Source organism: Zootoca vivipara, chromosome 5 (genome assembly GCF_963506605.1).
Source record: "Zootoca vivipara chromosome 5, rZooViv1.1, whole genome shotgun sequence".
NCBI lineage: Eukaryota > Metazoa > Chordata > Lepidosauria > Squamata > Lacertidae > Zootoca > Zootoca vivipara.
The window spans coordinates 85,794,590-85,815,779 of NC_083280.1; the positions used below are offsets into that span (position 1 = coordinate 85,794,590).

The 21,190-nt window shown below is 45.3% G+C and overlaps 2 protein-coding genes across 18 annotated transcripts in view; one reads left to right on the forward strand and one right to left on the reverse strand.

The window, feature by feature from the left end:
• The window catches only part of NDST2 (N-deacetylase and N-sulfotransferase 2), a 103,540-nt gene extending 87,531 nt beyond the window's left edge, over nucleotides 1–16,009 (forward strand). For 12 of the 13 annotated variants that reach the window (XM_035138178.2, XM_060275052.1, XM_060275049.1 and 9 more), the window contains 9 exons: nucleotides 389–517; nucleotides 6,970–7,152; nucleotides 7,755–7,851; nucleotides 9,227–9,350; nucleotides 10,161–10,335; nucleotides 10,525–10,695; nucleotides 11,550–11,659; nucleotides 14,310–14,412; nucleotides 14,512–16,009. In XM_035138178.2, the coding sequence (XP_034994069.2) occupies nucleotides 389–517; nucleotides 6,970–7,152; nucleotides 7,755–7,851; nucleotides 9,227–9,350; nucleotides 10,161–10,335; nucleotides 10,525–10,695; nucleotides 11,550–11,659; nucleotides 14,310–14,412; nucleotides 14,512–14,637 (1,218 nt within the window). In that variant the 3' untranslated portion in view covers nucleotides 14,638–16,009. Of the gene's footprint in view, nucleotides 1–388; nucleotides 518–6,969; nucleotides 7,153–7,754; nucleotides 7,852–9,226; nucleotides 9,351–10,160; nucleotides 10,336–10,524; nucleotides 11,670–14,309; nucleotides 14,413–14,511 lie in introns of those variants that run through there. The other variant, XM_060275057.1, reaches the window with a different exon arrangement.
• A 2,281-nt stretch (nucleotides 16,010–18,290) lies between these two features.
• The window catches only part of ZSWIM8 (zinc finger SWIM-type containing 8), a 53,578-nt gene continuing 50,678 nt past the window's right edge, over nucleotides 18,291–21,190 (reverse strand). For all 5 annotated transcript variants that reach the window (XM_060275046.1, XM_060275045.1, XM_060275044.1 and 2 more), the window contains 2 exons: nucleotides 19,903–20,081; nucleotides 18,291–19,333 (listed from right to left, as the gene is read on the reverse strand). In XM_060275046.1, the coding sequence (XP_060131029.1) occupies nucleotides 19,130–19,333; nucleotides 19,903–20,081 (383 nt within the window). In that variant the 3' untranslated portion in view covers nucleotides 18,291–19,129. The remainder of the gene's footprint in view (nucleotides 19,334–19,902; nucleotides 20,082–21,190) is intronic.

Genomic DNA, 21,190 nt, shown 5'->3' on the forward strand with positions numbered 1-21,190 from the left:
TTGAGTGCCAGTCCTCACATAGCCAAAAGAGCTGCCTCTTGTGCATGGATGGTGCTCTCGGCATGCTTAGGAGAGCCATGGGGTTTGTGGAAGTGCAAGAAAAGGTTTAGGAAAATTTCTTGGGAAGGAAACCTCAGAACAGCCTCACAAGGACTAAATATGCTGAGTAGCTGCAGAACACCAAGTGGTGTGTTTTTTCTTACTATCTTTTTGGAGTGGGACTGAAAATGGCAGTTGGGAATGATAGCAGAATATGATGTTGACACCATCTAACCCCAGTGGAATTGCCTTCTCCTTTGGCTGCATGTTCCCACTGTTGGCTGCATGTTAAAATTCACAGGGATAATCCATGGCCATCTCTAATTTTCCTCTCCCCCGGCTCACCCAGGTGTTGCCTCGACAGACTTGTGGTCTTTTCACTCACACCATATTTTATAATGAGTATCCTGGTGGCTCCAAGGAGCTGGACAAAAGCATTCGCGGTGGTGAACTCTTTCTGACAGTGCTCCTGAACCCAGTAAGTGCTGCAGCATGGGGGGGGGGGGCAATGTTTGTGATTACCTGTGTGCTTCACGAGGTGAAGGATGGGCAAAAGTAGTTGGAAATACAGTCTGTACATACGCTAAACACAGGCAGCAGTCTTGAGGCCTAATTGTCACCGGGCTGTCTCCAGAGACTGACAAATGCCAACAATGAAATTTTATTTTTTTCTACCCTACATCAGAGAGCACAGGAAAAGAAAACAGCTGGCAAAAGTTGGGCAGAAAAGTGAAGGGAAGCATTTGTGAGAAAAATTGGCCGAACAGTTTTGCCACCCAGGAACCTACTGAAAATGCTTCAGGGATGACAGAAATGTGACGGAGGTTCTTCCTAGGGATAAACCTTCTTCTCAAGGGTAGCCTACATTCTTAGACCCAAAGCCTGGAGGGGAAACAGGGCTGCCAATCACTTGCTCTGTCCCTGCCCTCCAAGTATTCAGTATTTAGATCTGTCTGCGGGAAGCTGGTCTGAACCTTTTGCTCTATGTGTACAGGGATTAATGGTGGTGGCAGGTAAGGTACAGCAGGTGCCTAGAGATTAGAGATGAGCCCAGCAAGCATGATTCCTCCCTGCCCCCATGCAGTGACTGAGTGGCAGGCTTTGGTGTCTCAAATTTCAGCAGCGCCCTGTGCACCCTCTGCCTGTCACGCTCTGTCCTCCATCATGGTTGTGGTGCCCCCTGCAGCTCAGTGCCCAGGGAGCTTGTACCAGTTGTGCTACCCTAAAACCACCTCTGGTGCATGAACTGGATACTTCCCATGTCAACTACAATTGTATCCATTCATTATGCATTAATTAGACTTGAGCATGTTGGTTATCCCACACTTTCCCTCCTTTCGTATTTCAGATGTGGGCACTGCATACATATATGGGAAAGATCTTTATTCTAATGCACAGCTCTTTGGGTATGCTAAAATTAGCATATTCAGTGCTTTTATCCCCCACTCAAATGTCAGGGCAGTTCATGGCTATCAAATTGCCATGTTTTAGAATAGTGGCAAATATTCCAATAACGATTATTTCTAAGTTAAGCTTTGTATTTGTTTAAATATTAACACTCAAACCACATTGTGGTTTTCATATTGATTCTTTTCTAGATGAATGTTTCATCTCAAATACTTTACAGCATGTAAAATTAACACAGGGTACATTTCTGGTGTGTGTGTGTGTGTGAAATAAAATTGCTGTATCAGATCCCAATCAATTTAGAAAACTTCCCAGAACATTTTAAATAAAACTTTCTAATTCATTTTTTTCGAGAAAATCCCTGACACTGCTGAGCACTCTGTGGCTTGGCAGGATGCTTTAGATGAGATTCCTGCATTGCAGTAGGTTGGACTAGATGACTCTCAGGGTCCCACCCAACCCCACAATTTTATGATTCTATAATGTCATCTCTGAAAGAGGATTGCTGGTGTTCCCAGCTAGCTACACTTGGCAAGAGGACAAAATGTATTACAGTCTCCAATACCTCCTCCCAGCCTGATGTTTCTGTGAAAACAAGTCAGTGAGCAGTTTGTTGTTGTTTAGTCGTTTAGTCGTGTCCGACTCTTCGTGACCCCATGTACCATAGCACACCAGGCACTCCTGTCTTCCACTGCCTCCCGCAGTTTGGTCAAACTCATGTTCGTAGCTTCGAGAACACTGCCCAACCATCTCGTCCTCTGTCGTCCCCTTCTCCTAGTGCCCTCCATCTTTCCCAACATCAGGGTCTTTTCCAAGGATTCTTCTCTTCTCATGAGGTGGCCAAAGTATTGTAGCCTCAGCTTCACGATCTGTCCTTCCAGTGAGCACTCAGGGCTGATTTCCTTAAGAATGGGTAGGTTTGATCTTCTTGCAGTCCATGGGACTCTCAAGAGTCTCCTCCAGCACCATAATTCAAAAGCATCAATTCTTCGGTCAAAACAATTCTTAGTCAAAACAATTCTTCGGCGATCAGCCTTCTTTATGGTTTACTTTACACCAAATACCAAAAAGCATGACCTGTGTCCCAACTCATCCTACTCCCTAGTTGTTGGCATTGGTTTGCTCTCCCATTTCATCAACAATCCGGTCCATGAACCAATTGCTTTGGTTGCCAACTGACTTAAAACTCTCAGTCCTTCCACTTTAACTGATAAAGATGTCCCACCTAAAATAAAGAGCTCCAAACAGCCTCTCCTCACTGATCCATAACAGATGTTTGAATCCCTGTGAGTATATGCAGAAATGCAAGAGTTGGAGTGTGTGTGTGCATATGTATGTTTAACTCTGCAGTATAAACACAGGATGTTTGATCTCCTGACTAGCCAGCAAAACCATGATGTCAGCAAATGAATGCAGCTTTCTGCTCCCAGAAAAGGCAGTCATTGCATATATTTGCTTGCGTTTCCCTGAAGCTATAGAGTTGCACACCTCCCACTTGACCCCTCCAGTTCCTTCTGCACCAGGCTTATTGCTGCTCTATTTTCAGCTTGCTGTTTTAATTTCTGATTGCTACCCTTTCACACTTGGGTTTTTTTAATAGTCGTGGCTGCTTAGATGAGGTGGAGGCAGGATCTTGGGGAATAAGATCAGACTTTTGTGTTGGTAACTAGTCTGAATGGTTGTCGGATGTCGTCGTCAGATGATAGGTAGACAACAGTTGCCATTCTAAGTCACTAGTTTGGGAAGGTATGGAACGGTAGCACTGGCGGGACCGCAGTAGTTACATCATGGCTTTTAGACAATCAAAACAAGCCTGGTTCAAACTCTATATATTAAGAGAGAAAGAATGATTTATCATTATAATTACTGTAATTAATTAATATACTGCTTATGTGCCAAACACCATTCAAAAGTAGTTAACAAGGTTAGTCTGGATAGCAGCTCCAATTCAGCTGAGTGGCTCAGATTCCAAGGAGCCCAAGTCATTTGCCAAAGCTGCTTCATCCAAAATGAATGGAGCGTGTAGAATGGAGCGTGATTATGTAGCTAGGTACAGGTAGGTAGCCGTGTTGGTCTGACGTAGTCAAAACAAAATTTTAAAAATCCTTCCAGCAGCACCTTAGAGACCAACTAAGTTTGTCATTGGTATGAGCTTTTGTGTGCATGCACACTTCTTCAGATACACTGAAACAGAAGTCACCAGACGCTTATATATAGTCAGAGGGTGGGGAGGGGTATTACTTAAAAGGGTGGTGGGAATGGGTGATTGACTGACTGATAGCTGTTGACGACTGTTAACTACTGCAATTGGTCTTACAAGAAAAAGCAAGGGATGAGATGGCTAAATATAGCTTTATCATGTATAATGAGATAAGAATCCAATGTCTTTATTCAGACCAGGTCTCTCCATGGTTTTAAGCTTGGTAATAAGTTCTCTTTCCAGTCTATTTCTGAAATTCTTTTGTAATAAGACAACTACTTTGAGATCTTGTATAGAATGTACTGGGAGATTGAAGTGTTCTCCTACTGGTTTCTCTGTCTTGTGATTCCTAATGTCAGATTTATGTCCATTTATCCTTTGGCATAGGGTTTGGCCTGTTTGTCCAATATAAAGAGCTGAAGGGCACTATGTAACTAGGGTTAGAGACAAAAAGAGGGGAATTTATCTTCACACTGAATTGAAAGTCCCTTAGCAATGACATGCACAAGAGAAGGGCACAGAGCCAGCATAGTTCTTGTAGCTGGTGGCACAACAGATACAATACTCCATGTTGCACAACTGGTCACCCAACAAACTTCTGCTAGCGCAACTATAGTATTAAGATTCCATATTGTGCAACCATTATTCTTGCAACGACCCTCGCTGGCGATCAGAGATAATTGAATCCGGGCCCATATTTTTCCCCATATGGCACTAGGTGCCAATGAGCTCAGCAGTTTGTGCATGAATAAAAGTACAGCATTGCCAAGAGGCCCCACGACCAATGGTTTGTGGATCAGCCCACCCTAGGGAGTCCTTTAAAACAGTTTCAGATCATGGGTGTAGGCAGGGGGGGCAGGAGGGGGCAATTGCCCCCCCTAGAAGCAGGGCCGCTGGCCGGCGGAGGGAAAGCCAGGCAACCGCTTTGTGCGGCTCTGGGGCTTTCCCTCCACCCGCCCCACAGCCGGCCAGGGAGAAGGGACGTCTCCCTTCTCCCTTGCTGGCTGTGGGGCGGGCGGAGGGAAAGCCAGGCAACCGCTTTGCACGGCTCTGGAGCCTTCCCTCCACCCGCCCCGGCGATCGCAGAGGGGGAGGAGGGGAAATCGGAGCTGCCCGATTTCGGGCTGATCCTGGCGCCCCCCTCACCCCTGCCGATCGCGGAGGGGGAGGAAGGAGTCGGAGCAGCCCGATTTTGGGCTGATCCTGGCGCCCCCTCGCCCCTGCCGTTCGAAATCGGGCTGCCCCGAACCCCTCCTCCCCCTCCGCGATCGCCGGGGCGGGTGGAGGGAAAGCTGGCAAGGGAGAAGGGAGCTTTCCTTGCCCCGCTGTGGCCCCTCCCCCCGCCCCTTGGCCCCCCCTTGCCCCCCTGCCCCCCTAATTTTCATCCTGGCTACGCCCCTCTTTCAGATGTTGGATTACAGGTTCCATCATCCTTGACCATTGAACATGCTGCCTGAGGCTCATGTGAGTTGTAGTCAATTCAAAGGCCACCAAGTTTCCTCTGGCCTAGAGTATTCCCTGGCCTAGAGTAATCCAGATCTTGAAATCACTCAGGCTCACTTCTGAGAGGCAGTGGTGTTAATGTGAAGACCAATCTCCTGTCCCAAGCCCAGAGATTCAGAAAATCAACTCCTCTCCCAAATGTGTTAGTGAACATGATAAAGCAACAAACTTGGGATATCTCTCCCTCTAGATGTGAGGCATTTAGCCAGAACTGCTAGAATCCCAGAGGCCCTCCATGAGAAGCTGGTGCATTACCCCTCCAGCCTCATAATATTTTAGTAATTCTTTTTCTCCTGGAAGCTACTTGTCTGTATTTTAGCACTTGGATGGAAATGCTGCCATTGCGAGTTGGGTGCTCTTCTTTTGATGGTTTGCATGGAGCCTCCAGGTCAGCCTCTTGGTGTGCTGTGTGCTCTTGGGTGTCAAAATCACCCCAGCCCTGAAAGGTCAGAACTTGGAAAGGAAGCATCTGGCAGCAGACCATGCCTCACATTCACACCAGCCTCCTCCAAGTGCAGGAAAGCTTTTGCTGCTAGTTCCCAAAACTTATTTGAAATTCTATATTAAGATGGTCACATTTGATGGGAAAACTGGAAACCAGGGGGAAAGACATATTGGGGTTCTCCTTGTAATGATGTACTTGATCTGGTTAGTGCCGGACAAGGCCTGCCTGCCAGAAAATCAGTCACTGTGTAATCAAACTGAATACATGACCTTGTTAATTCTCCTCCCTCTCCCCTATCCAATTTCCTCACTTGTTAAATGTTGTTTTACTAGGGGCCAGCTTCTCTGGGAAGCGTTACAGATGAGGTATCTGTTCTTCCCACACCAGACTTCTTAATTAAAGAGTTAACAGGTGTTGTTATCTGGTGACTGTCACTTAGGCACAGATTGTTGCAAACACCTGGTTTCTTTAGCCAGGTAAGAGGTGGTGTGTTTAAAAGGAAGGTTCTTTGTCTTCATTTAACCGCATATCTGCTTAGGAGCCACATTAGTTTGCAGAGACTGAGTCTGATCATGAGCACCTGGTATCACTAAAGTCTTTCTTGGAATCCAATCTGGCTAAAAAAATAGAATTATGACTGACCACAAGTGCTAATGCACTACACCTTACAAAACAGACGTTTCAAGCCTCAAAAGAGCAACCCACCCCCCCAAGTTTGGCGGCACCCAAGGACTTTGTGGCAGCCAATGTAAGATTAAAGTTATGTCCTCAGACAGGCTTCTTTGAGTTTAGCAGCCACCTGGTTTGTCTGTTGTGGAAGCTTGCTGAACCATTAATTGTCCCTGGGAAGTGATATTATGTTGCATGTAAAAGGCCATTTGCAGGATTCCTGAGGAAAAGAAAGAACCCAGATTGCATGCAATCTTTAAATGCAGATGCTTTGTAGTCCTGCCCAGCTGAATGCAACGCTTTGGAAACAGTGATTTCAAATGAAACTTTTTAATCCATCTGGATTGCATCATTATTGTATTGTGGATTTTATTGTAGTTAGCCACCTGGGCATTTATTTATTTATTTATTATAGAAAGGCAGGTTATAAGTAAATCAAATGAATAATGATAATTAAAGAACCAAAGTACAGCTGAGTATCCAGAGAACCTGCACAAGGGACCTGAATAGTGTCAACAATGGAACTATGGATTTGGAGCAATGGGTTGTTTTCATTTTTCACACGAGAGCAACTGCCGAGTGTGTGTAAGATGCTCATTGGCCAATGCTGCCCCTGCAGAACAAGAGTGGAAAGCAGATAGAATTTTCCAAGTGATATCAATCTTCCGACACTAACAAATGCCCTCATTTCCTTCTTTGTTTGTAGATCAGCATCTTCATGACCCACTTGTCCAATTATGGAAACGATCGCCTTGGGCTCTACACTTTCGAAAGCCTCGTCAAATTTGTGCAGTGCTGGACCAACCTCCGTCTTCAGACTCTGCCGCCCATCCAGCTGGCCAAAAAGTATTTTGAAATATTTTCACAGGAAAAGAACCCTCTGTGGCAGGTGAGATTCCAGGACAATTTCCCTTCAACCAGCCTGCAGCTGTAAGTTTAATATAAATAAAGGGCTTCTGAGCAGAGTGGATGTGAATGGGTTGCTACAGAAGAGAGACGTTTGTTTTTCTCCTATTGGGTCTTAAGTGAGGAATACGCAAAGTATGAACTAGTGGTGGTTCTGGGATCTAAAATGCTGTATGGTTTTTCTGAACAGAATTGGGATACCTTTGTCAGAATTTTAGGCCCAGTTTTTTAAACTTCCAGGTCTCCCCAGTTGTGGTGAAAATGCATGGCTAAATATTTCCAACAGATTGAATAGTGTCGTACTTGCAGTTGTGATTTTATTTCCCCTCTTTCCTCGGACATGTCTTCATTTGCTTGCTGATACTCCCACCCAGTTAACTCCTCCAGGAGACTGCCACAAAACCTTTGACCAACAAATGACCATTTCATCTAGAATAGAGCGCTGATGCCAACATATGCCAGCCAAGCTCTTAATGTGCTGTAGACCAGAGTGATTGTGCCTGGGGTAAACACGAACGTACTTCTATCAGGCCTGATGTAATTATTCCCCACATTATCTCATGCGTGATTTTTTAATTGATGTAGAACCCTTGTGATGACAAGCGGCATAAAGACATCTGGTCCAAAGAGAAGACATGTGACCGGCTTCCCAAGTTTCTCATCGTTGGTCCTCAGAAAACTGGTAACATAACCCACTGGCCATCATGGTCTTTTTTTTGCCATTAATATATTGTGTGATGTGGCCTTTTTCTTTTTGTGTTGGAACATGATGGGGTCTTCCAGGTGTTCTCAAACTCCAATTCCCATGAGTCCTGGGCAGCATAGCCAGTAGTCAGGCATGATGGGAGTTGTAATTCGACAGCAATTTGAGAGACGCAGGTTCTCTGTTGCTGCCTTAAAACTTAGCCGGAGCTGATTTAGGTCTTCTGGGAAATGCCAGGTGGGGGGGGGAGAAGCAATTCCAAGTTGTCAATTGCCAAAATTGTCATCTTGAATTTCTCGGGGTTGCCTGTTCCACCCAATTAATATTAAATTCCAGAACTGGCAAGCTGAGATAAGATGTAGAACGAGTACACCTTTGAGTGTAGGAAAGGTATAGTAGTGCCCTCTACAGGCTTGACTGTGTCAGGTTTTAAAAGATGTTCTTATTGACCTATGCAACTGAGCTGCATGATAACGTTTCAGTATCAAACTTTATTTTGGTCACAGACCAGCATAAGATAAAACATATGGACGAACTGAACACATGAGACTTAAAACTGCTAAGGGATAAAAACTAGTAATTAAAAGGTGATTATAACATAAAGGTAAAAGGTGCCCCTGACCATTACTGTAGGTCCAGTCGCGGACGACTCTGGAGTTGCAGTGCTCATCTCACTTTACTGGCCGAGGGAGCCAGCATACAGCTTCCGGGTCATGTGGCCAGCATGACTAAGCACGGAGACGCTGTTTACCTTCCCACCGGAGCGGTACCTATTTATCTACTTGCACTTTGACATGCTTTCGAACTGCTAGGTTGGCAGGAGCAGGGACCGAACAACGGGAGCTCACCCCGGCGCAGGGATTTGAACCGCCGACCTTCTGATCGGCAAGCTCTGTGGTTTAACCCACAGTGCCACCCGTGTCCCAACAATTATATCATACTTTACTTAAATAAAAACAAGGACAAACGGTTAAGAGACTTATAAGGGAGGGAACGTGAAGAAGCACAGGTATTGCATTTTGGGCCTAGTTTGTGGCTTCATACGCTTCAGATCTTTCCACTTTAATCAATTATATTGCAGTTGGCTTCAGAAAGAAGCCTTCGCCTGACAAAGCTCACGCTCTGCCTAGTCCAATGGGAATTGCCAGAGTGGCTGAGGGTAGTGGTTATAGTTGGGGCTTTCCTTACCACGTTGAGCAATATGGGCAACAGCTTTGGCCCAGGACAAACTATTCCGTGTGTCAAGAAGAGGTGTTGGTAGCAGTTGTGCTAGTACCAGCTTATGTTTCAGACCTTTTTGCTCCCAGACAAATCTCTCACAAAACATTGTTTTGTTTCCACTGTGTCGTTTCAGGTACGACAGCTGTGCATTTCTTCCTATCCATGCACCCAGCTGTTACCAGCAACTTTCCAAGCCCCTCCACCTATGAAGAGATCCAGTTCTTTAATGGACTCAACTATCACAAAGGAATTGACTGGTAAGTGTGTTGACGCGTGTGCTCACTGATTTGCCCTTGCTCTGTCCCACAAACTTTCAATGGGATTTTGATTCAGTCGGGTTAGGCATTCTGACCCTCATCAGAAACCTTTTAGTGGTATTAAAAATTATTTGTGCAGGTTTCGGTCAACTGGTTGCCATTGGCATGATTTGATTTGCTTCCTAATGTTGTGTATGTTAACCTGCATTGAGTTCAGTCAACCTTTAAATAGAGATTTGAAGTAAATGGTATGGTAACATTGGTGAACAGTGGCCTATTTGGCTGGTCTTACGGCTGCCTTTGTTGCCGCTCAGTTAAATCAAACTGCAGTTGCCATGGCCATCAACACAATGGGCAGTGCTTGTCTGGTCATGAGGCAGACCCTGGCTTCAGCCTCAGTTTGAGTCTACCATGGTGGTTCAGGACTTGATTATTCTGATTGACATAACAAATACGTAAGATTACTGCATGAAGGAGGGCAGAGGGAATTAATCCTCTTAACTTGCTCCTGCCACTGTGATGTGTCCCCTTACCTGTGGTATAGGTGTGTCATATTGAGACTGATGTCCATGCAACACTGCCAATCACTGGGACTGGAGTTGAGAGTGCGAATTGTGTTAGCAGAATACTGTCCTTGTCTTCATTCTCTTTCATTTGTGTCTGAAACTATCATTTCCTTCATGTTCCCCTGTGGCAGGGCAAAATGCTAGGAGCTACTAGCCTCTCCCCTATGTTCCCATTGTGTCACGCCCATCACCACTATTACACATGCCTTGTTCTCACGCTCTCCCGATTTTCTTCACATGACAGGTACATGGAGTTCTTTCCCATCCCCTCCAATGCCAGCACAGATTTCATGTTTGAGAAAAGTGCCAATTACTTTGACACCGAAGTAGTGCCCAGGCGGAGTGCCGCTCTCCTTCCGCGGGCCAAAATAATTGCCATCCTGATCAATCCAGCTGACAGAGCATACTCCTGGTATCAGGTAATTCCTTAAGAACTCCTCCTGGCATCACTGCAGGAGTATGTGCAGGACCCAGCAGGTGGGGTCATCGGGATGTGACGGTGCATGTCGTATACAGATATGCTGCCTCGTACACTAGAAAGAGAAGTGTGCTGCTAATTCACTCATGTCTCTCTCTCTCTCTCCCCCCCTCCCATTACCTGCTTGTAGCACCAGCGTGCTCACAACGACCCTGTGGCACTCAACTACACTTTCTACCAGATCATTTCTGCTGGGCCCCAAGCTCCTCAGGAGTTGCACAACCTGCAGAACCGCTGTCTGAATCCTGGATTGTATTCCACTCATCTGGAGAGGTGGCTGATGTATTATCCTTCTGGACAGGTACAGCAGCCTTTGGGTGTGTTTATAATCACATTGTTATGCAATACAGGTGGTATTTTGAAGGGGAACTTAAACCTTGATATGTTTGCTTTTGTTCACTCCTAATGAGTACCTTATTAGCTTTCACCTGTACAACAGGTAAACCTGGATCCTGTAGCTGTGTTGGTCTCACAAAAATGAGATTACAGGATTTTTATAAAAAGCATGTTTGAGCCAACTCAGTTGTTTAAAACTTGGAAGTCTTTCCAACCTTCCTCGGTAGAACGTCGGGCATTAGAATTCATAGTGGAAGGAAACTAAAACAATCTACTGTGCCTTTTGGCTTTCTGTGTTAGCCACCAAGGATGCTTCAGATGCTTGCCTGAATTTATATGGGCTAAAAGTCTATAATGAAGCAGGAGCACAAACACAAACTCTGCAATATTCCCCAGTACACTGGCTCCCCTCAGGTATTTGTGTATCGATTGTGAAGGTTTAGCATTTCTGAGCCCATGGAGGCTTCTAAAGGAATTTCAGCGGAAAGTGTGTAAAGGCCTCCTTTTGACCTGCATTCAATGCATGAAGGCCAGGCAGGGTTTGAATGTTCATGTCTCTTTTAACCCTCATGACTTCAGGCAAATGCCTGAAAATGCAAGATCTATACAGTATGTTGATTGCTGCGATCGTAGTTAATGTATGTTAAAGAAATGCCACCCCTTCCAGGAATAGAAAATGAGCAGGATAATTGTCTGATAATTGTATGTGACTTAAGGTTCCCCACCCCTGGCATAGAATCTCTGCTTTCTGGGCTTCTATCTGTTACCTAACATGATTAGATTTATTCTGAAACCTTCATTGTTTCTCCTTCAATTCAGGTTTTGGTTGTGGATGGGCAGGAACTCAGACAAAGCCCCGCATCTATCATGGAGAACATCCAAAGGTTTCTGGGGGTTACACCACTGTTCAACTATACCCAAGCACTCAAGTAAGGATTGCATGCCTGCCTTTGCTTGTGTAAATACATGGTAAATGTTTTGAGACCCCCATACTATTTCAGCAGCTTCCTCCTCTATGATCTGGACTGCTGGCAGTGTTTCCATTTCCATTTACTGCTGCTGTATTTTTGCTTTACAAGTTTTACTTTCTTGTATGCCACCTTGAAGACCACTGTGCATCGCCCAGGACTGGTATGAGGGGCACAGCACGATGGCGGCTTCACCCAGCGGTGTATCGTGGGTAAAACCCATGCTGCTCCTGAGCCTCTCTGCTAACAGCAGGACTCATGATTTACTGCTATCACGCTCTGCCCCTCATGCCGCAGAGAGAGGAGCAAGCTGCATCAACAGGCCAATACAGCTTGTTCCTCCCCCAGATTCTTTAAACTGCTCTCCTGAGGCATGGGTGGCTGTGCTCTCTTCAGCAGAATAGTTCAAAGAAAGCCTCTGGCTTGAGCAAGCCCCCGATGTGTTGCTCACAAGCCAGAGACACTTTGGGGTGGGAGGTGGAAACAAACTGCGTCAGTGAGAGTGGTGGCAGTTTTGCCTGGCTGGACCTATGCAGCTTGTTCCTTCCTCCATCTGGTGGTGACAGATCACGATGTTTGGCTGTTGAAAACCTGACATCGCCCAGCCTTAGTGTAGTCCTATGGTCCCTGGGAATTTACCCTTCTGACACTGGAGACCTAATGCCAGGGCTTCCCTCACCAACTCCTCCGATATCAGTAGGGCGAAAAAGGGTTTCCCAGAAAGCATCTTGGATTTGAAACCTCTAAAGTCCTCCTTTCCCACAATAGGCTCCCAAACCAGAGAAGTATCTAGTCATGTTCCTGAGCATGACTAAATGTTTCCCATATATGTTTTCCACGTTAAAAAAAATGTAAAGCTGAAAGAAAGGAAGCTGAATAAAAATGTTCCTTTGCCCTTGCCTGCATGCTGCTGGCTCAGTCTAGTAGGGCTCTGGATAAGGCATTTGTATTCTCCGCCACCATACACACAGCCTTGGATTGCTCTGTAAATACCATAGCTATCAACCTCTCCGTGCCATCAGAATTGGATTTGGCTGGATGTCAGTGATAAAACAGACCCCCTTATGAAGCTCAAGACAACAGTTTAACTTAACCCTCTTGCCACAGTTCACATATGAACATTATTAGGATTCAGCTATTATAAACCTGCATCATATACTAATGCAAATCATGCTACTTTTTGTAAGCCAGTACAGTGGTGCCTCGCTAGACTAAATTAATTCGTGTAACGAATATTTCGTCTAGCGAGTCCCAGTTTCCCATAGGGATGCATTGAAACTTAATAAATGCGTTCCTATAGGCTCTGGGGGACTGGCGGCAGCATGCGACGGGCCTTCGGAGAAGGTCTCCGAAGCCCCGTCCGATGCCGGCTGTGTGCAAGGGGAGAAGCTCTCTTCTCCCAGCCACCACCTTGCCTGCCTCCCCCGACATGGAGTGCAGCTTCGGAGACCTCCGAAGTTGCACTCCATGTCTGGGGTGCGAGGCGGGGGCGGGGGAAGCTCTGCCGCCTCCCGCCTGCCTTCTCCGGTATGGGGTGCAGCTTCGGAAACCTCCAAAACTGCACCCCATGCCGGCTTTTCGCGGCGGCGGGGGAAGATCTTCCCCCGCCCCCGCCTCGCACCCCAGACACGGAGCACAGTTTCGGAGGTCTCCGAAGTTGCGTTCCGTGCCGGCTGTGCACGGCGAGAAGCGGCGGGGGAAGACTTTCCCCCGCCGCCTCTCGCCCCGCACCCCCGGCATGGAACGCAACTTCGGAGACCTCCGAAACTGTGCTCCGTGTCTGGGGTGCGAGGCGGGGGCGGGGGAAGATCTTCCCCCGCCACCGCCTCTCGCCCCGCACCCCCGGCACGGAGCGCAACTTCGGAGGTCTCCGAAGTTGCGCTCCGTGCCGGGGGAGGCAGGCGAGAGGTGGCGGCGGGGGATGGAGCCGAATCGCAGCGGGCGCTGCTTGCCCCCGCCTGTCTTCCCCGAGCCAAGGGGAAGAGAGGCAGGGGCAGCCGCCGCACTGCCGCGTTTTGGCTCCGTCCCCCCGGCAAAGGAAGATTAGTTGTCAGCTTCCCGTGCTGACAGCTGATCTTCCTTTGTCGCTTTCTATGGCCGCGCTTCGTAAGACGAAGTGGCGGTCATAGAAAATTTTGTCGTCTTACGAATGCCTTGCGCAACACAAAACTGTTTCGTCTAGCCAGTTTTTCGTTGTGCGAGGCACCACTGTAACTCTTAAGCCTTGGATAGAAATGCATTTGCGAACTAGTTCTGAGGGAATCTGGTTTGCATTAGTGCATTGGTGTCAATACCAGGGGAGGAGGAACGTTGTACCAGTGTGGTACACATCTCAAGTGTGTCTACCAACTTGGAACCTATGATTTTGTAAGGAGCCAGCATCAGGTCTGCACCAGATCACCAAACTATTCTTGCAAATTTTGAAACACGAGTGCTCATGCACTTGAGAAATATTAGCAAGGCATTGCAACAACAATTAAAAGTTAATCTTTGTTTTACTTTTTTGTGGAAACTGCTTTCAGCCCCTTTCCTCTAGAAAGCAAGCAAAATATTGGAAAGCCATTAGCCTAGCCCTTCAGATTGCTCCAACTCAGAACCCATGTGTTTTCAGGTTTGATGAAGCAAAAGGATTTTGGTGTCAAGTTCTTGAAGGAGGGAAGACCAAGTGTCTGGGGAAAAGTAAAGGAAGAAAATATCCAGACATGGATTCCTCAGTGAGTAGCCAAGTGGGATTCATCTCAGTAATGTAATTGGGAGGGATGGTTGTGAGCGGTTCCTTCATTAACTCTGCTCTCCCTTTGGAACTGTTGCAGTCCCGCATGTTCCTGGCAGACTTCTATCGCGAGCACAACATTGAACTATCCAAGTTGATGAACAAGTTTGGACAGCCCCTTCCTACATGGCTCCGAGAGGAGCTGCAAAATTCTAGCTGGAGCTGAAGTCAAGGGTGCTGGCGCCAGTGCTGCCCAACATCTGGATGTGGGAGCCACTGGGGAAAAACACACACTGCTGCCATCTCTTCTCTATGAAAGGAAACTGGAGGCAGGAGCAGGAAGTGTGCTAGCCTGATTATAGACCATGCACTTTCACCTATTAATGGTTTGCTACATTGGAGATACCCAGAGAACAAAATGGCACAAGCTACTGTGCAGTCAGGGCCCTATCTAAAAAATTGAGGGTGGCTGACACAGGAATGCTTTTGTGCTATAATTCCCCCATGCCAGAAAGCCCAGAGTAGACTCCACAGAAAAACAAAAGCATGCAACTGTGTCAGCTACTGGGACATTCCCTATTTATGTCCAAAAACACTCAGGATGCTAGCAAGTGAATGTCTTAATATTGTACCCTTATGTGGTTGTTAGGGTGATGTTGCTAATAATGGTCAGCAAGTTTCATTTATTGCAGCCTTAGTTATTTCATTAACCCCTATTCTAGCGGAAAGGGAAGGGGGCAGGGAAGGTCAAAAAGGCAGCAGAAACTTGTGTTAAGTTCTCATGGGAGAGAGATTACAATTCCCCCCTCGTGTCAGGTAAAAGGGGGGGGGAATACGATGGTGCCACATTCATTCATGAACTATAAAGAAACAGTGTTCACTTATAACTTAATCAGAACAGTCTTAACTTTCAGCTGGGGTGGAAAGGGGATTCAGCAATCTCAAATAGGCTATTCATTTTCATCTTAACAAGGCTGAATGAGATGGACTACAAATCTGTGTTGTCAGTTTAAATCACTCATTTTGCCTCAAATTCTGCAGGTTGTGGGTCTCCAGCCAACTCTTTAATCTCAGCATTTCCTCATTACAACCACTATGTGAGCGGAGAGCTACAGCAGTCCTGCCCATCCCTCCTAACATGCCTTATGTAGAGTGGTCCAGCAGCTGCTCACAAGTGCCAGGCTCACTGAGGGATATATATATAGCAGCTGATTGGGGCAAGAAGAGCCCTTGGGTAACTCAGTGTGCCCACTCCAAGAGGGGGAAAGTGATTTCAGCCAAGCTTATACATGGAGCCTTAGTTATTGTGTATTTTTAATTGTCAATTTACCATTGTTTGTAAATATATAATATGGATTATATAATATTTCATCCAATGTGTCACCATGCAGAGGGAAATGTTGTGCTATCAAAAATTGAACCAACAAACCTAAAACCCTGTGGCTGAGGAGAGAAGCAAGTGCTGTGCTTCCTGCACTGGATTCATGTATGTCATTCACATTGAATGATAAGGATAAATTCTTGGCTCTTGCAGCTGAGCACAATGTCTAAATAAAGGTTAGACGTAGCATTTGGAGTCAATAAATGTACTTACTTTATTTCTCTGTGACTGTAGTGTTCGGTTATACCACACCTCCACAACAGCCAGCTATGAACGTACAAGGAAACAAAGCAGCTGCTTCAACACTGCATGGCAGAGATAGCCCAGGGGCCCATAGCTGTTTTACTTATGTGCAGGTGCCAAAAACATGCTAGGCTTTTCACACAATAGGTGGCCAGATAACCTGCCCTGCACCATCTGCTACTTCAACTAGCTCAACTTTCTCTCTCTCTAAATGGGAGCTATTCTGACACTTCAAACTGAGTATCTACAAATGAATAAAAGCGGAACTCACCAAGAACATTTCCCTCGTTCTCTTAGAATGGCAGTGGTGCCCATGTGAGAGGTTCCGGCAAGTTCTGGCTGAAAAAAAGCCGATTAAAGCCACCTTCTGTGGCAGTTAGATGTCACTTCTCTCAAGACAGCTAATTAGCATTGTGAGGATTTGAACACACCAAGTTCAGATAATGAGTTTCCTCAGGAAACAGTCGTTTACAATGGCAAGATGCTGATACTGACATCAAGTTATATCGTCAATGTTTATAACTATTAATTGAGAGCATATGCTAGTTGCTGATAACATACACATGTGCTCATTTGTAACTGAAAAAAAGTTAACCTCCACAAACAGAGAAGTGTCGCTGCACTTGTACTCCAAGCAATGCCACTGAGAAAGGCTGCACAATTCCAAAAAGGGTCCAGTCTATAATCACATAGAAAAAGAACATTTCATAGGAAGAAGCAAAATAGGGACTTAATCTAATAAACAGTAGGGGCCACCAAAAAACAGTTGGGACTATGACATATTAATGACCCACCATGAATAATGTGCTCAAACAAAAGAGGAAAAGCTGAACAGAGAAATCTTTTATGCATGTCCTTTCCTTACCTGCCCCATATTTAGCTTTTATAATAATCACTGGCACAAAAACACTTAGATGGGTGGGTGCATATTAAAACCGGGCTGGGCACTTGCTATGGAAAATGATAGACATGGTACTGATCCTTACCTGCTAGATGCAACTACTGCCAAACCACTCACAGTAACCAACTTAAATTGAAACATGCCAAGAAAGTCTGACATTTCATTTCGAGAGAGAAAACTTTGAAAAATTAAGAGGATTGATGGAAAAGGCTGAAAGGGAGACAAAAGAGCCACACTGGCAGGAATCTGCCTAAAACCACATAACAGGACTGCAAACAGAATGCATAGCACAGATGTCGAAAAATACAAACCCATTCAACAGGGCTGGTTAACAAACAAAGCCCAAGGAAACTATAAAAAGGCAAGGCGGCTTCCAAGAGTAGAAGTCTTGCTTATTTGAAGCACCAACTCTGCCAAAACAAGTATTTGAAAAAAATCTTTAGCAGATACCAACACCAGGACCTTATAGGGCAGAAACCCAGAGCAGAACCACCAATTATTGGGGGAGGGGGGGTGGAAAGCACAATGTCAAACACAAGTGACAAAAACCTAGGGCTTCCTGATAAACCGCAAGTCAGTGGATCCAGCTAGCATACACAATGTCTCCTAGAAGTGTTGCTGTTACAAAAATACAATTATTTATCATAACCTATCAGTAAAAACAGCCTCCATTATATAGTGTAAGACTATGAAGTATGCAATGCCACACCAGGGGGGGGGGGGGGAATAATACTAACTTCTTGCCTGACAGGGCCAGTAGCCGAACTTCTTTACTTGAAAAATTAGTAGATAACAGTATCAAAGCTACTAATAGTGAAAGGAAGAATCAGAACTACCAGAGAGGGAAGCTGTCAGTAAACAACCTAGAATTTTGTGAGCATGCCTGTGTTAGAAATTGGATGCTTAAGAGGGAGAATCTGATCCAACAGGGCTCTCTTAGGATTTTGATTTTACTATTTTTGTTAGTAATATTATTTACTATATTCATCACTTTATACAAAAAATGCCCCCAAACAACTTAACAAGGTAAATTGCAAATAGGTAGACCCATCAAAACAGGAAAGGAGAAACAATGTCAGAACGTGTTTAGGAGCAACAAACTCCAAACCCCTTTCTTCACATACCAACCTGCCTCTGATGACCTGCCTTTCTCTAACCAGGTTAGCTCATTGCCTTATGTCTTACAGTCTAGGTATTGTGTGTTAGCATGGTAAGCAGAATCGCAATGAAACTCTGGTGTATGTCAAACACCATTCATGTTACAAGGCAAGAACCCCCTGCTGCAAGCAATCTTAAGTTCCATGTTTTATCGCATCCTCAGCATGATTAACAGAAGGATAGAGAAGAGAATCAGTCTAAGAAAATGAGTGTTTTAATCAGGAAACTGAAACAAGGAATAAGAAATTGATTACAGGAGAGCTAACATCCCAGCCAAAGTAACATGACTGTACAACTCAGAACCACCATGGTTGGAACATCCTACAAAGCCTGATGACAAAAACTCTTTGGGGCCACAGTCCAAGCAGCAAAGAAACTGCAGGAGCCAGCTCAAAACTGTTCTGGGGGCCTGCAAAAGTGGTACTTTTGCCCATCCAAACATGTAGGCAGTGCTGGCTGAAGGAGCTCTTTCCGCTTCAGCCTGAGCTCCTCTGGGTAGGTGCTGCAGGAAGGAATGGTGACCGAGGAGCCCAGGATGTGCAAAAAGAAAACTCTTGCCTCTCCTGGCCCTATGATGAATGAAATTTTTAGAACCTTATAGAAAGTAGTATACATATTTATAAATGCTAAAATAAATATTATAAAGGACAGGCTCCACCCTACGCCCTTAACATGCAGGCACACCACACACACACACACCCTCATTTAGAAAACTGCACAGGAAGGGGGCTGAAAGCATTGGCCAAGCATCAGCCAGCCAGACAACTCTCCCTCTTCCCCCTCAACTCTCACACAGAAAACACTCTCATACACACACCACATACTTCCTTGGTACTTGCAAAACTACTTTCTTGACTCCACCTGCTGGGGACAAGAAAACAAGGGAAGTGGAGCACAGTCACAGTTGCACGAAGAGGAATGCCTTGGTATAAATACATCAAATCAGTGGTTTCCAACAGCTAAAAAAAAAAAAAAATCCGGTATGGAAGGGTGCCACGAACAGAACTCTAGCTAAAAGAAGCCACCCCCAAGCCGTCATGGTGAAAAGGTGGTCATTTCCAAAGAGACCCTTTGCCACAAATCCTTAGTCTGCTTGCTGCGCTTCAGGTTCTGAAGGATGTCATTGAATTGCATCATGCCCATAGGGGTTAGGCAGAAGGCGCTTCTGGCACTGCGAATGGCATTCACAAAGTCATCGTAGTCTGCCGGAGTAAGGTGGATCAGCCGGTGGTGGATGTACTTTAGGGGACACAAGGGGAAATGATGTTCAGTTACAGCCTCCAAGGTAACAATGCATTTTCCATGTTCTACCTGATCACTCTCTTCCCCTTTTGTTGCTGTGGTGGCAGAAACGTCTTACATAATAGGTAGGTTGTGGAGGAAGGGAGAGGCTGGCCCAAGATCCCTCAACAACGTTGACTCAAGAGTCAAGGTTCAGCATTCTAGCTCTGCCCTACACTGGCTCTTATTTATTCTTCCAGAGGAGGACTGACAAGCAGACTGTGAGGCCCAGGATCAACACAACAAAACAAAAGGCCACCTAGACAATCAAGCAATACTGTAATAAAGACTTAATTCTCAGTTTTCTCAACACATACGATAAATGAAAAATTAAGACTTATTCTGCCAGCCTTTAAGGGGCATTGGGAGGTTGTTCACCTACTATTAACCTACAAGTGCTTTGACTTAGCAGCCTTCATGTTATCCAGGCAGGTATTTAGATGATGGTGTGGCTATAATTTCTGGAGCAGCAAGGAGCACCTAGGTGAAGCAAGCTTGACCCGATGGGAAGGAAGGGGCATGCGTACCTGTATGTATGCCTGCTGGCACCTCTGTACCAACTGGTGGAAGGCTGGTGTGCGCAGGTGATTGTGGACATGGGCAGGATTGAGCCTCTGCAGGGATTCCATGATGATCTCTTGCAACACAAAAGGGCTCAGGACCCCCTTGGCTGCACCAAGACAGAATTGATGCACATAGTTGACACCTGCAGAAAAATAAAGGTGGGATGCAGAGGAGTAGGAAGAACAGGCAAAGCATACTGAAAAACCAAGAGGACAACTACTACTACTCCTTAGTAGGGGCAGAGCACAGCACCTACAAATTAGCTGCAATAATAATAATATTTATTTATTTATTTATACCCCGCCCATCTGGCTGGGTTTCCCCAGCCACTCTGGGCAGCTTCCAACAGAATATTAAAATACAATAATCTATTAAACATTAAAAAGCTTCCCTAAACAGGGCTGCCTTCAGATGTCTTCTAAAAGTCTGGTAGTTGTTTTTCTCTTTGACATCTGATGGGAGCTAGAGCACATGTCAGACAAGGCAGAATCTGACAGCCTCACTTACTCTTCACTTACCAGCAATTAAAACAAAGTATTGAAGAATCTAGCTAATATAAGAGTAATCCACAAACACTCTGATTTTCTTTTTATAGAACTTTAGCAAATTTCTAAATTACACACACCCAAAGGTGTTTTATTTTTTATTATTATTATTATTTTGCTTCCCCACCCCTTTGTATTTTTATATTCTACTGCTCCTCCAGGTCTCTCACTGTGATATCATGATGTAAAGAGTTGTTGTGTTTTCTTTTAAAAAAAGCACCCCAGTCTGGCAATTTTTCTATTTTTAAAATAGAATTATTCATAGTTCCTGAAGTCACCTGCTGTGATACCAAAATGTTTTTATGGCCCATCATAGATCCCCTATTTTTTAAAAAAGAGGGGGATTATTTGTGGCCACTTATATGGGGGAGTCACATACCATAGGCCACACCTACTATGATATGGGACCCCCATACAGCTGACCATGGGTCAATGCAGTCCTTGCCCAAAAAAAGGTTAGCCACCCCTGCAGTGCCTTTTAAAAAACCCCTTTAAGCTGCTCAGTTTTGGTGTTATTTACATCTCCATGAAATTATTTACAGTGGTCTCTCTTCATGAATTAATTTTATTTCCCACATTTATTCAGTTCTAGAATCAATGCCACTGCTACAGTATGGGCAATCAGATGAAGATACTCGAAAAGCAGAAGAGCTTGGCGGAAAATGTTGCCTTGGGACTAAGTGAACTTTTACTCGCAGAAAAAGTT